Below are 16,202 nucleotides of genomic sequence, written 5' to 3'. Positions count from 1 at the left end.
TAGGCAAGATAAGTGTCATCAATAAACCTTGTTTTGTCTTTTTAAAGTGTGAGAAAGAACAAAATACTAGATAAAAAATCAGAACTGAATACTAGAGAAAAATGTACACAGAATAACACAAGGAGAACATTCATGAACCATATAGATGAAAACAAGGCTGGGAATTTAACCTAGTCTTCCTGAAGCTGCATGTGAAGGATTAGTGTTAACTGTTGCACCAGTGTGCCAAACAGCCCTTTTTATTAATATTTAGCAATTCATACATTTTCCATCCTGCATGTATTAATACAGGTTTACACAACATTGCTAATCACCTATACCAAGCCAATTTAGAGACCCCAGTTAACATACCCTGTAGGTCAGTGTTTCCCAACCTCAGTCCTGGGGGCACACTGTGGCTGCAGGTTTTTGTTCCAACCAGCTTCTGTTTTTAATTGGACTCCTGGGCTAATTAAATGATGTGTTATTTCCCAAATTCTGTGTTTTGGGAACAATATAGAAATTACAAAACTAAGTTTGGTAATATATATATATATATATATATATATATATATATATATATATATATATATATATATATATAGTGGTGTGAAAAACTATTTGCCCCCTTCCTGATTTCTTATTCTTTTGCGTGTTTGTCACACAAAATGTTTCTGATCATCAAACACATTTAACCATTAGTCAAATATAACACAAGTAAACACAAAATGCAGTTTTTAAATGATGGTTTTTATTATTTAGGGAGAAAAAAAAATCCAAACCTACATGGCCCTGTGTGAAAACGTAATTGCCCCCTGAACCTAATAACTGGTTGGGCCACCCTTAGCAGCAATAACTGCAATCAAGCCTTTGCGATAACTTGCAATGAGTCTTTTACAGCGCTCTGGAGGAATTTTGGCCCACTCATCTTTGCAGAATTGTTGTAATTCAGCTTTATTTGGGGGTTTTCTAGCATGAACCGCCTTTTTAAGGTCATGCCATAGCATCTCAATTGGATTCAGGTCAGGACTTTGACTAGGCCACTCCAAAGTCTTCATTTTGTTTTTCTTCAGCCATTCAGTGGTGGATTTGCTGGTGTGTTTTGGGTCATTGCCAAGATCGCTTCAGCTTGAGTTGACGAACAGATGGCCGGACATTCTCCTTCAGGATTTTTTGGTAGACAGTAGAATTCATGGTTCCATCTATCACAGCAAAGGCGCTTTTCCACTGCATAGTACGGCACAGCATGGTTCAGTGCAGCTCACCTTGGTTTGGCTCAGTTCGGCTCGGTTTGCGTTTCGACTGCAGTTTAGTACCGCTTTAGAGTGGGCGGGATTATTCAAGTGTCGTTATAGTTGCGCCGCCTCTACTGCCGTGACACCTTGGAACTTTTACAACAACACGCAGACAACGACAACACTTTAGCTCGACGACGCGCAAGGGTAAGAATCTAAAAAAAAGCACATCACTAGCTAACTTTTATCACTGTTGCAAAGCATAAAATGAACTTAACTGCCAGTGTAACATTAAAATGCTGATTCTGTATATTACAGATCTTCCACATTTTGCAAAAAAGTCGCCGCAACAGACCATCTGTTTGGACATTTAACCGTGCCTCAGAGTGGTGGGATGTGATTGTTCCCGGTTTTACAAACACTCAGTGGTTGGAGAACTTTCGAATGTCTGAAGAAACATTCATCCACTTATGCAACAAACTGCGTCCAGCGATGGAGAGACGGGACACAAACCTCCGCGTGTGTGTACCTTTGAAGAAAAGAATAGCCAGTGACGCAGTAATGACGATTTTCTCCGGCCAATCAGTGACCAGCAGAGTTTACACGTCACGTTTTGGTAACGGTTCGGCGCTTGGAGCATCGGCTGAGGTGGTACTAAAAAAAGGACCAGGTACCAGGTACTGTTCCCAGTGGAAAACCCCTCAAAAGTGAGCTGAACTGAACCGTGTCGTGCCGTACTATGCAGTGGAAAAGCGCCATTTCTTCCAGGTCCTGAAGCAGCAAAACAACCCCAGACCATCACACTACCACCACCATATTTTACTGTTGGTATGATGTTCTTTTTCTGAAATGCTGTGTTCCTTTTATGCCAGATGTAACCGGACATTTGCCTTCCAAAAAGTTCAACTTTTGTCTCATCAGTCCACAAGGTATTTTCTGAAAAGTCTTGGCAATCATTGAGATGTTTCTTAGCAAAATTGAGACGAGCCCTAATGTTCTTTTTGCTTAACAGTGGTTTGCGTCTTGGAAATCTGCCATGCAGGCCGTTTTTGCCCAGTCTCTTTCTTATGGTGGAGTCGTGAACACTAACCTTAATTGAGGCAAGTGAGGCCTGCAGTTCTTTAGACATTGTCCTGGGGTCTTTTGTGACCTCTCAGATGAGTCGTCTCTGCGCTCTTGGGGTAATTTTGGTCGGCCGGCCACTCCTGGGAAGGTTCACCACTGTTCCATGTTTTTGCCATTTGTGGATAATGGCTCTCACTGTGGTTCGCTGGATTCCCAAAGCTTTAGAAATGGCTTTATAACCTTTACCAGACTGATAGATCTCAATTACTTCTGTTCTCATTTGTTCCTGAATTTCTTTGGATCTTGGCATGATGTCTAGCTTTTGAGGTGCTTTTGGTCTACTTCTCTGTGTCAGGCAGCTCCTATTTAAGTGATTTTTTGATTGAAACAGGTGTGGCAGTAATCAGGCCTGGAGGTGGCTACGGAAATTGAACTCAGGTGTGATACGCCACAGTTAGGTTATTTTTTAACAAGGGGGCAATTACTTTTTCACACAGGGCCATGTAGGTTTGGATTTTTTCTCCTAAATAATAAAACCATCATTTAAAAACTGCATTTTGTGTTTACTTGTGTTATATTTGACTAATGGTTAAGTGTGTTTGATAATGAGAAACATTTTGTGTGACAAACATGCAAAAGAATAAGAAATCAGGAAGGGGGCAAATAGTTTTTCACACCACTGTATATATTAAAATGTACCAAGCAGTTATATGGGAATAATGTATTTTTTCCTTTTAACAATATTATTCATCTTGATTTTCATTCTACTTTTCTAGGTGTTCTAATTGTTTAAATAATCCATTATTTAGTAATTAGTGGGTCTGATGCTAAAGTAGTTTCCGCCTGTGGTTATTCAGTATTGTTTGCCAGCGTGTCTGCGCTACTTATTTTTGTCATTAATAAGATATAACGAAGGGGAGAAACTGCACAGAGAAAGGGCAAAATATAACAAAATCAACAAAAGAGAGTTACGCATTTAAATCTACAGCAAAAAGCAGAAATATTTCTAAATGTCTTATATAAAAACCATGCTGCTGTGCTTTTCTGAATGTAGAATAAAAGGAAAATAATACCAGCTAATTAAATGAGATCAGTGCTATCAGTTGTTGTCACTGATTAAGAATCTGGTTGGAACAAAAACCTGCAGCCACTGGTGCACCCAGGACTAAGGTTGGGAAACACTGCTGTAGGTGTCTAGATGTGCGAGGAAAGTGGAGTGCCAAAAGAAAGCTCACATGGAGGATATACATATGCTACTCAAAAGGCAATTGGACTCAAAATCTTCACTAATGGATTAAGTTTAGAATGATCAAGTTTGGCCCTGCAGTAGTATCTAATTTTCTTTCCTACCAAACTCCTAATCAGTGTCCAGTTCACATCTGCAAATGAGCTTTTTACCTAATTAGCTTTCCCGCTTATTAATTTCTGCATTCACAGCACCTGACACTCTGAGTCTTGATTTTTCAGGTACATTAGCAAAAGTCTCTATATTGTTATAGCTTTTTGGCATCCTGGAGCTCAGTTCAGTCTGTTACATTTTAGACTGCTGTCTTATTACTGTCTTAAAATAAACTACAATAGGTTCAAGCAATGCACAAAAGTGCAGTCACATTGTGTAAGAAAATGTACATATACTGTACATGCAAATTACCAGAACTTTTAAAAGACTAGAAATACCTAAGCTAATATGCACACTAATAAAGCAATAATATCAAGCTTGGTTATCCTGGATTCATGTTGGCTTTATTTGCTTAAGTGATAATTCACAATGTACCTAGAAAATCCATTTTCAAACTAAATGCAAAGAAAGAAATTCAGCATAATCATCTTAGATCAGTACATGATGTCATCACAATCATAGGCACAGCACTTCTGGGGAACTTACAAAAATAGAATGGGTGTCCAGTTGGCTAGTGTCAGCTAGACCTTCACTTTATCTATTATGAGGACTGCAGGCCCCCAAAGGATTGGTATTAACTAAATTTTTGGATTTATCTCCTCTCTTGCCAACTGGCTGTGCTTTTTTACTTTACTCTCACAAGAGGTCTTGAACCAGAATAACCGTACAACCTCAAATGTAATATTCCTTACAGATTTATTATTTTTACTCAAGTTGGTTTGTACTTTTATTGTTGTTTTGGAGACATTTCAATTCCATTTTGTTTGTTTATTTTCTCCAAGGGCACCACCATTCTGGAGCTTCAAGTCATCAGTGTGCTGTATGTTGCTAGGCTTGTGTTGTATGACATATGATGTCTGCATGGTCACACTATAAATCGGTATCTGAACTTGTATTCAAGTAAGTCATTTTAGACTTTGCTTTTGACTTTGCCTTGCTCTTTCTAATTCGAGTTTAATGTTGCCTGTTGTACTTTGGTGACTAATCCTTACATTTAGTGTACTTGTTATATTTCAGCCACATTGCTTTTTATCCATTTTTGATTCTTTTGTTTACATTAATAGTGTTACTTGTGTTAACTATTTGCCTTGTTCTTTGCTTCTTATTAGTGTCGTGTATTGTTTACTTTCGATGTGTGTATTCTTGTTCTGTTACACCACTGGTCAAAACTTTTAGAACACCTCACTCAGTTTTTCCAGTTTTTTTTTTTTTTTCAAATTTAATCAGTTGAAATACAATGAATGACATAAAAAGGTGAACAGGTAAGCAGTAAATTTTAATTTAAAGTTTAGGTTAGCAAAAACTGAAAAAAAAAAGGAAATTTCAGAATATTTTAAATAGACCTTCTTCAGGGAACAACTAATAGGTTACAACCTATAGATGTTCTGCAGCAACTAAAGTAAATTAAGCCTTGCCACCTGAAGCAACAATTTGCACAGGTGTCCTACCTTCTGTTAATAACTTAAAAAACCCCTGTTTGTCTTAAAGCAGAGTTGGAACAGACTATGTTACTACATCCTCTGAAGTGCTACTTGAGCCATATTACACTGTAGAATGTTGTAAGTTCCAGTGATAATGGCAAGAAAATGGCAATCAACAACTGAAATGAGAGAGAGCAGTATTATCATTAGAAGTGTAGGCCTTTCATTTAGAGAAATTGTTGGAAAAAAAAAAAAATTGTCAGCAAGTACAGTGGTGTCCTACACAATCCAAAGACAATGGAAGAAACTCTGATAGGAAGAGATCTGGCAGACCCAAAGTTTATGAGGGTCAACAGCTGGAGTGATCACAGGCGCCTCACACCATAACAGCTTCAAACAGAGCTTAACTGTGCAGATCGAAAAAAAGCAAGTCTCAGTTTCTACTGTGAAGAGGAAACTGTGCTGCAGGTTTGACTGGGTACGTGGCAGTAAGAAAGCAATTCCTTAAAGGACAGACTAGGGCATTGAAAGACCAGCTGTGGACTACTGCAGACTGGAAGAAAGTCTTGTGAACCAAAATTTCAAATCATTGTTTCATCACACAAGATGTATGCCTTCGAGCTGATGAAAGGATGATTCCTCAGTGCGTGACACAAACTGTCAAACACTGCCGAGGAAGTGTGATGGTCTGGGGTTTTTTTTGTTGGAGGCAGATTAGTGGCTTGCACAGAGTGACTAGCATTCTGAATCAAAAGAGTTACCACAGCTTGGCTGTTATATCAGCAAAAGGTGGTTACTTTGATAAAACAAAAATTTGAATAAAATTTTGTACACTTAATGATTCCTTGACTTTTTTTTAATTTGCCATTGTTTACGTGTTCTCTGCATTGATTTCATAAAACATTAAGACATTAAACTGTGTGCATTTCCAAAAAAACTGATGTGTTCTATATCTTTTGACTGTTAGTGTATGTATTGAAAAAGGTTTTCCCGATAGTAAGGATTTCCAAGCACAGAGATTTTGCTAGGAGCCAGAAGTTAGGAAGCATTTGCAACAGAGAGAGAGAAAACCCTGCACTGTCAGACATGGTGCCTCTCTCCACACCACTGTAGGAATCCTTGTATGTGTTGTTCTTGTCCATAAAATAAATTCTTCAAGGGAACCATAGGTAGTGTTAGGTCATAAATGACTGTCCTATTAGAAGTAGTAGATACTTTATTGATGTAAGTAATAACTCCCTATTCATTTCATTACTAAACTAATCTAAAAAAGGGATAGTTCATTAGATCTTGGTTATATCTTGTATTTTGTGTTTAGATAGTCTATTCTTGTATAAATATATTTCATTATAATTATTTGTCTGTTGCATTTTAATATGTATGCTTTGCCTTATTTATAAAATTCCCTATTATAGCATTATTTCTTTATTGTCAACTATTAAAGATTTAATTAAATATACTGATTTATGTTTCAAATTATCATGTAGTTGTAAGGTTCTGCTTATCTTTTTGTGTTATTATGCATAAAGCATGCTGGGTTAAATGCCAGTATGTTGAAAAAAAAGTGTCCGTTTGTTGTATCTGTAGAGTTTGCAAATTCTCTTTGTGTCTGGATTGAGTTTCCACTCATGTCCTCAAATGCATGGAAGTTAAGTAGATTGGCAATTCTAAACTGGTTCTGTATGAGTGTGAGTGGGACCTGAATTGGTCAGGTGCCCTATCCAAGTTTGTATCCTGTTAGAACACGCAAGATACCCATACAACCCTGAGTTTGATTAAGTGAATGTGAGATTGAAATGTTATGTTACAATAATAAATAATGTATAATGGATAACATTAAGATAAATTAGAAATGTCTGTGGCTGCGACTACATTGAAATTCACATGCTGGCAAAAAATCAGATTTCAAAAGCTCAGGGATGTTTGTTGCAATATGACTTGATTATGTTCCTAGATAAAAATCTTTTTCAGCATTACCTTGTAAACATCTTTACAATTAATGAATTGCACTACTGACTTCAGGGGGCATATTATTATTTTAAGTACAGGGCAAATTGATTATGGTACCAGCATCATTTGTCACATTGGTGTTACATTGTGTATCACTGTCATCTTACAGATCCTGGGCTTGAATTCGGTGCTTGGTTCTTGTGCATGTGGAGTTTGCATGTTCACACTATATTGGCGTGTATTTTTCTGTCACATCCCCAGAGATGTGCTGGTTAGGTTGATGGGCAAAACCAAAATGACCCGTAGTGAATGAGCCCCGTAATGCACGGGTGCCCTGTCTAGGACTGTTTCCAACCCTACACCTAGTGCTGCTTGGACAGGCTGTGTAACCTCAACTTGCATTAACTGGGTCTAAAAATGTCATGCTATCATTTGTCATGTTAGAAAGTGGAAGTGGAGATTACACAAGGGTAATTGCTGTGACCTCTCCCTTTTTAATTTTAATAAAAGATCAGGTAGCTATGCATCATATGATTTAGTACCTACCATGAATGCTTTTAAAATAATATTTATCTGTTTGGAAATGTTTAGTGTCAAACTCTTAAACTGTAAACATAAGAATTGAAAATATTAAATGTGCTATAATAATGGTCTACCAAAATATTCCTTTGGCTTCTTTGAATTCTTCTTTAAATATGGAAGGCCCTATTAATAATATATGGATCATACATCTCGATCCTTTGATATAATTGTCATATGTGGTTTATTACAATACCCGTAACTGGAATTTCTTTAGCATTCATTGTTGATACAAATTTGTATGGTTAGCAGATGAGTCTGCCTTTTGATGTCTAAGAAAGGACAACCTCCTAAAGTTTCCAGATGTGTCATTATGACAGGTATATTACATTCCTTCCTCATGAATTGATTATTTGCATTTGCCTAAGTGCATTTGAAGGATTCCTTTTTTGTGCAGGGTAAGTAGCCATCTGAACTCAGCTGGCAAGTTGTGAATAGTTTTAGCTTTACAGTCATCATAATAATGATGCTTGAGATGCTGTCCTTCAAGGCCATCAGTAAAAGGCCAAAAGCCGTAAATATGAATGTTGTGACACAGTTCCAAAGCCAGACTGACTATAGTGAAACCTGAGCTTAATTGAGAAGCCTGAAAGCCATGATGTCTCCAAAACTGGGCCAGATTCTGTAGGTACTTAGGGTTCAAAAAAATTGGCTGTACTTGGCTTTTAAAGTCTTGCAGGGTGTTCAGAGCTCGAAAGGAGACTGCTGTATTTCGCTTGTATGAAAATGCTGGAAGAGCAAGGAGGGTAGTCCCATAGACATCCACACTGTCCACAAAATGTCTGTGCCTTTCTGCTGGTCCTGCAAACCTACAAACAAAAGAGAAAAACATAGATTTAAATAAGCAAATGTACACAACAAAGCTTGGTTGTTTCCACTGTCATCACTGCTATGTCACTTTATATTTTCTGAAAATTGTACTATGTTTGGCTCCAAAAATAAGCTTTCAAAATAAAGTTAATGGAGCTTTGTAAATTTCTGTATTATGAATAAATTAATATAGACCTATATCTCATATATAAATGCCTACATGTGGAAGTGTGTGCGTCTGTCTGTCTAGCCCAGAAGTGAGAGATGGAGTCGGGGTAAGTGCTCCACCTCCGCAGATACACAAGCAAGGCCAGCACATCGGCAAAATTAAATTTCTGAAGAAAGACAGTCGCTTAGCCGCTAATGCACAAACAATGCGAGCACATCAGCAAAACGAAACCTCCTAGGAGAGAGATGCCCAGAGTAGTTCCTTTCAATTACCTGACAACTCAACATTTAAATTTTTTTTTCTGACGATTTCAATAGTTTCTAGGACTCCATGCTTTTTACAGCACAGGCTTACACAGCTAGTATTATATATTACAGTAGAAGTACAATTAAAGTTTTTACAGTGATTCTGCTAAAGTCTAAGTTTAGATAGCACATGTTTAACATGACAGCCTGCTTCTTTATTGTGGTTTATTTTCTTCCGATTTGTATGCTAAGCCTAGTCTTTAATAAGAAACATGCTGCTTAGTAGTTCAGGTTCAAACTTACTTTCATACTGTATATCCGTAGAACAATAAGATTTTAACCAGCATTTCTGTGACAGACTATTGACAGTGGGGCGGCAGGGTGGCGCAGTGGTAGTGCTGCTGCCTCACAGTTAGGAGACCCGGGTTCGCTTCCCGGGTCCTCCCTGCGTGGAGCTTGCATGTTCTCCCCATGCCTGCGTGGGTTTCCTCCAGGCGCTCCGGTTTCCTCCCACAGTCCAAAGACATGCAGGCTAGGTGGATTGGCGATTCTAAATTGTTTGTTTGTGTCCTGCGGTGGGTTGGCACCCTGCCCGGGATTGGTTCCTGCCTTGTGCCCTGTGTTGGCTGAGATTGGCTCCAGCAGACCCCCGTGACCCTGTGTTCGGATTCAGTGGGTTGGAAAATGGATGGATGGATGGACTATTGACAGTAATACAAAACCAATAGCAGATGATGAAGGCAACAAGACCATTAAATAAAACATCTGAAGATATATAAATTACGAAAAAATAACACACACACACAGCATGTACTCTCAAGCAGTGACTTAGTTTCTTTAAAGCTTCATGCATCTTCATGAAAGTCAATTGCAGGCTATTCCTGTTTAAAAAGCATCCTATCAGATTACTCACTTTTCAAACAGAGTGCTTGGGTTGGCTGTTACCAGGTTTGTCTTGTAACCCACATCTCTGTTCAGTGGTGGGAGGTTGCATCTGGCAAAGAAAGAGAAATTTCTATCACAGTCAAGAGCGCTATAACAATATAGGTTCATATGTTTCTTTGTTTTTCTATTCCTGCCAACAATACATACAATATACAGTATTTCCTAAAAGAAGGCAGACAAACTAAAATGTGCAATTTCAATATTATACTTATGTTTGCTGTAACATATAAATACACTTTAGGGTGAAGTTAAGCTTTTATCAATTGCTATCTGGCATGAGCTGTGCAGTATGGGAGGACATCAGAATAGAACCCCTGCTTCTATAGATTGAGAGGAGCCACTGGAGTTGCTTTCGACATTTTGTTAGGATGTCCCCAATTGCCTCTTACTGCTGGGTTTATCAAATTAGGTCCATGGGGAGGAGACCTAGGCACAGAAAAAATACATAAATGGAAGTATTATAACTCTCAGCTGCCATTGAAAGTTTGAAAGAGAATGGAATAAAAGTTTCTAAGCAAACAGTAGCCAGATAGTCCAACTTGTCATGTTACCAACATGTCCCTTGCCATGAAAAACTGATAGAAAGTGAACAGTAGTTCAATACAATTATATTTGATCATTTTTAATTATTTGCAGTTGAGCTGGGGAAAATTACATTCTTCTTCTTTTGGTTGCTTCCGTTAGGGGTTGCCACAGTCCATATCAGCTGGGGAAAACTGCATAATATTAATAAATACGTGTTTTCAGAAAAAAACTGAACAATATGAATTAGAATGTAGAACTAGGCCATACTACAGAATTAACCTGTTTAAATGAATGAGCTGACAATATGTAGATAGGTAGGAATGTGAAAAGCATTATATAAGTGACAGACATGAAAGGCATCATATAATTAATTAACTGATCGATAAAACAACGGACATAAAAGGGACAATATAAGTTAGATAGACAGAGAGATCAATCACTATTACTTTATTTGTCTCAGAAGGGAAGTTAACTAATAGTACCCAAGCATTCCCCATTTTCTCTTACAAGGCTCGGCTATATCTCTGACATTGGCAGTACTAATGCAGAAGGCAAATGTTAGAGAAAGTTTGTGCCAGGTTACTTATGATTTTGAATACCCTATAATACACCATTTAATGCAGTTTCCTGTGTCATTGAATTGTCATAACCATAAATGTTTGAACTGTAATGACAGCACTCACTATTAAGATTTTTGGGTCATAGGATGCAAGTTTGCTAAATTTAACAGCCTTCTCCACTCTGGTCCTGCTGGTTCACAGTGTGTGCAAGATTTCAATCAAAAGAGTTTTGTAATTAGAAGCCAGGCCTAGCAGATAATTAAACTTGGTATTTAACTACATGGCTTGTTAGTGCTTTCTTTCTTCCAAGACAAATGTTTATCACATTGTAGATTTTTTGTTTTCTGAGAACATTATCAATGTGCGGAAAAGATTTACTGTGGTGGGTTGGCACCCTGCCTGGGACTGGTTCCTGCCTTGTGCCCTGTGTTGGCTGGGATTGGCTCCAGCAGACCCCCGTGACCCTGTGTTCAGATTCAGCGGGTTGGAAAATGGATGGATGGATGGATGGACGGAACAGATTAATACCTCTTGGTCCTTCCCATCTCTCACATTTATTTAAAAACACAAATACTTCATGATGCATGTACACTAGTTTAAATGGAAACAAGTTATCTAGAGTGCTGATGGTTATTTTACCATGTGCACCTCACTATTAACTTATGACTGGTTAAGAAAACAGCAGTTTAAAACAAAAATAGCAAATTAATGGTTCTGAATCATAACAAGCAAGTTAGCTAAAACTAAATTCCAAAAAACATATTTCTTTGGTAGTAGATAAATGAGTTCTAATTAAAAATTTGGTTAAAAAACGAAAATTTGCAGACACTGCAGACCTCCAGGGTCAGAGTTGAGTACACTGACCAAAAAAAATATATAGTCTTTTTGTCTCATGTGTGGGTTGTCCCAGTCATTAAAGCTCCCTGAAGTAAAAGAAACGCTTAACAATTTAAAAGAAATGGCACAGGTATTAGTATTGCAGAATGATAGAGGCCTATTAAATTTGAGCAAAATCGCTTCAGTAGACTTTACCCTACATAGACCTATACAGAGCATACTGTATGTCTTGAGTATACTATTTGTGTGTGATAGGGTCAAAATTTCAAGTTCAAGGTTTCAGTCGACTTACACATTTTAGAAACCCCTGGTCATGATATGAGCACCTTCAGACTGGTATCTATCTGTGTGTGTCAGGATGCACTGCTGTAGACACAATCACCCAATCTAAATTAAAATAGTTTGTAGTTGTTAGCCACGTGAAAAGACAGAAGCATTTTGAATTTCAGCAACATTGCTTCAGTAGATGCTGTCCTGTGGAGATAATGATTTTGCATTTGTTTGTGCACAGTTGTGTCTCATATGTGCCCTAATAGGGAAGGAAATTTTTTTTTTTTTTTCAACATTATTTTAATCCACATAGTAAAATACTTGCCCACAATACTTAACTACTATAAACGGCTTTACATTTGATTTGAGAAATCATGTCACATTTTTTCTACCTTATTACAAAATTTGTGTTGTCAATCTGAATTCCACATCCACTGTCTTCCAGGATTCCACCATTTCCAACCACAGAACAATTTTCATAAGTAAGATTTATGAAAGGTGACTCCTAGGAAGTAGTAACAACAAATAAAGGCTTACCAAGATAAATTTAAAAAGTGCAGTGTCTAGAAGGTTAGATTTATTGCAGAATGCAAGCAGAAACAAAAGGAGATTGAGGTTTCTTAAATTTGTGTTCCCATAGGTATTTAACATGTCACAGTGGTGCTCACCTGTGGGAAGGTACTGAATATCTTGGGAGTGATCTTCATATTTTTTTTGTTTTCCCCATCATATATAACATTTGATCCCAGTGGGGTGTTCCTCTTAGAGATGATGGCTTCTATGACTGCATTACACTCCTTCTTCAAAGCTATTCTAAAATATAAGTTAAATGAGTTTCTGAAGTACCCGTTTACCACCCAATGGCTTTATAAGTTGTTTAAAAACATGCTTCTTCTCACCTGAGACTTTGGTGATGTGCTTCCTGTTTTTGCCATTTCTCCTCCTTTAAATGGATTGCCTGCCTTCTAATGCCATCATACCTGTTAATATATGTACCCCAACATTTATATTAGTACTAGTGTGTTTGCCCCCTGCTCGCTTTGCTCACTCAAACCTCCCTGGCGGCGGCCTGCGCTATGCACCAGCCACTTTGTGTTTCTGACGCTCGCATTGTGAAGAGGGGGTCTGAACGCACCCCAAGGAGATGCGGTTGCTGCTCCAAAACCCCCCCTCTTAAACTGTGATACAATGGGAAACAAATAGTTTGTTTTTTTAAAACCTCGTCTTTGCACGATCAGCTGCTGCTGCTGCCGTGCTTTGTATTCTGCATCTCACGTGGCGCTTCGAACATTTAAAAGCCTGTACAGCAGCTGTCCTACTATTTGGCTTTTATTTCCGGCCCCGGGCGTGGTTAAATCTCTTGGCACAAAGTCTCGTCTAACAGGACCTGAGTTCTTGATATTTTTTAGTTTATAATTTAATAAATGGAATAAGAATCTGAAAATCTAACAACATCACATTAAAGTTTGATAAATTCTGAAAAGAATGAAACCAAACATATATATGTAGGTTTTAAAATAAGCCCAATTTAAAGCGTGACAAAAAAGTGACATAAAAACGTCACATAAAATCGTTCCACTTTTAGGCTTAGGATTTTATACAGTATATATAGAATAGATAAGACTGCTAGTCAAATCAGCTTAGGAGACAATGAAAAAAATCCCATGTTTAATAATAATAATTCTCAAACCAATATAAGACAGTTCTAGCATTCTATCTGTGTAGTTATATTGTTGCACAGAATCAAATTTGTATATACTTTGGAAATTGAGTTGTGAAGGTGTCCATTGAATGTGTTGTGGCAGAGAACACATTAAGGTTCCAATGTTTTAAATGTGTTTTTCCAATGTGTCACGATTGCAGTTCTCATACACATCCTTACCTTTCCAGGCACTGCTTGCATTCACCAGATCTGAGCCTCTGTACAGCTTGTTTGCCATGGCCATTAAGTCTTGTGTAATCATATCTGCATTAAACAACAGTGTTAGTGCCTGCACCACATCTTCTTAGAAAATTACCTTTTACTTCTCACCCTGTGTTTATCATCTTTATTTTACTAGAGACATTACCACAAAACGTTTTTCATCTTCTACACGTGTATGAAATTTAAAAGTATTACCTGTGAGCGCACCTGTAATTAAAAGTGTAGTAAAAACTTGCTAAAACTGTGCTCAAAATGAAGACACTTAAACCAGCATACAGTATGAACCTCCACAACATCTTCTGTCCTTTGATTATTTCATTTGGACTTCCATTCCCTGATTTATGATGTAAGCTTATTTGTTGTTTTTTTGTACTTTCTCTCTAGAGCAGATCCGTTAGGCTGCATGTTTGTACTAAGAAATACTCTGCCCTTTCTTCAGTAATGCCAAATGTCCTGCCTCTGTATAGTACAATCTTGTCTGTAACATGATTCCAGAACTAAATTAACAGCTGACTGCTTTTACTGAAAGACTGGGGGAAGGGCGTTGGAGCCTCTCTTAGTTGTGATGGGTGACAAATAAAACCTACAGCTTCTATCAAAATATTGTGGTATTTGGTACACTGTATTAATTTCTGAGGGGAAATTTCTTTTCACATGTGTGGGTGTGTTTGTGTGTGTCCTGCAGTGGGTTGGCACCCTGCCCGGGATTGGATTCCTGCCTTGTGCCCTGTGTTGGCTGGGATTGGCTCCAGAAGACCCCCGTGACCCTGTGTTCGAATTCAGCAGGTTGGAAAATGGATGGATGGATGACCATTGGGGCACTAGGGAACCTTTAAATATGCTTTAGGCCATATAGCTTCAACCTCCATTAAACTTATTTATTAAGTTTGCATATATATATATATATATATATATATATATATATATATATATATATATGTGTATGTATGTATGTGTATGTGGAAGCAAAGGTCTGTGATACGGTTTGCCTATTAGTAGCTCGAAATCCACAAAGGAAGGAAATGAACCACGTATCTTAAAATAGTTTTTTATTTATAAGCTTTCGACTCCTATCAGGAATCATCATCAGAAGAAGATGATTTGACTTACAGGAATTCATGGCAATATATAACCAATAAGGAGGTGAGGGTAGGTGGATATGGAGGGGAAGGGATTAATGAGGTTCAGAATTTCAAAAATGGTTGGTGGACTTGATTGAAATTTGGTAGTGTCATTGAAAAAAGAAAATTAGCAGACATGTTTTTTTATTTGTTGATAATTTTTAATTGATAATTATTAATACAGTATTATGCTAACATACTTGACATGTTTTGCACTGAGCTGACAGTGTGTAAGTACTTGATAGGCCATACAAATGCACCATTAACCAATATGGTGGATGTACAACAGATGACGGGTGTTGTTCTGGAACACGACAGGGAAAAAAGATACGTGATGATGCTTGAAATTGAAAGAAAAAGTGTAGCTCAAGGAAGATGCAAAGTGCAGTGGTTAGCAAGTGCTATTTTTTCTGTTGGCTACTGGCTCTAATCTTGGTTATCCATTCTGCTCCATTGACCTCCTAGCACGAAGTACTGAGCACTGTGAAGCACTCTTACATAAAAGACAGGGGGAGCTGGTGTTTGGAATTAAGTGCCACAAAGCACCAACACATAAACTAACAGTAGTTGGAGTTTTGAGTGCAATACCAAAAAGGTGAAAGGCGCTGTGACAGCTGTATTGCTCTTCCAAACTGCTTAATGGAGTGGGAGTGAGCAATGCGATAAAAGCTGCACAGCAGTTCAAAAGTGATGCAATGCACCAAGAACAAAGGTGCACAGCTGAAGCTTAGAGGCATCATAACCTATTACCCATTTTAAATTAAAAAAAGTTTTTCAATTATCAACTAAAGCCAAGTCACTAGGAAAAGCAGAAAAAAGCGGGAATTGATCTAATACAGAAAAAGTTTATTACTCATGGACAACTGTGTACAGCATGTTCAAGAGTAAGTAACTCCAATTACCTAATGGTATTAATACTTATTATTTGACTGATGACTTTATGAAAGGTGACTTACAATATTTGAGATATACAGTGGGATGCAAAAGTTTGGGCAACCTTGTTAATAGTCATTATTTTCCTGTATAAATCGTTGGTTGTTACAATAAAAAATGTCAGTTAAATATATCATACTAGCCAACCCGCGGCGAACCATACGCCGAATAATCAGGCCGCTTTTTAAATGATTTTTAAGCACAGAGGAAAAAATAAACATTTGAAAAATCCGTA

The 16,202-nt window shown here is 37.6% G+C and overlaps 1 protein-coding gene across 2 annotated transcripts; it reads right to left on the bottom strand.

Annotated features, from left to right (window-relative positions):
- Positions 1-7,204: 7,204 nt before the first annotated feature.
- On the bottom strand, positions 7,205-14,345 carry st8sia6 (ST8 alpha-N-acetyl-neuraminide alpha-2,8-sialyltransferase 6). 2 transcript variants are annotated; one of them, XM_039740351.1, is made up of 7 exons: positions 14,109-14,345; positions 13,872-13,955; positions 12,889-12,969; positions 12,658-12,802; positions 12,382-12,494; positions 9,766-9,846; positions 7,205-8,437 (listed from the first exon to the last, which is right to left on the bottom strand). In XM_039740351.1, the coding sequence occupies exons 1-7, from the start codon at positions 14,207-14,209 to the stop codon at positions 7,978-7,980; spliced, it is 1,065 nt and encodes a 354-aa protein (XP_039596285.1). In that variant the 5' UTR covers positions 14,210-14,345; the 3' UTR covers positions 7,205-7,977. The 2 variants fall into 2 exon arrangements, with proteins under 2 accessions (XP_039596285.1, XP_039596286.1); XM_039740352.1 differs by having other exon boundaries at positions 14,121-14,345.
- Positions 14,346-16,202: the final 1,857 nt, after the last annotated feature.

The sequence above is a fragment of the Polypterus senegalus genome, chromosome 17 (assembly GCF_016835505.1).
Source record: "Polypterus senegalus isolate Bchr_013 chromosome 17, ASM1683550v1, whole genome shotgun sequence".
Taxonomy (NCBI): Eukaryota; Metazoa; Chordata; class Cladistia; order Polypteriformes; family Polypteridae; genus Polypterus; species Polypterus senegalus.
The sequence above is the reverse complement of the archived record's forward strand: the minus strand, read 5'-3'. Positions and strand labels throughout refer to the sequence as shown.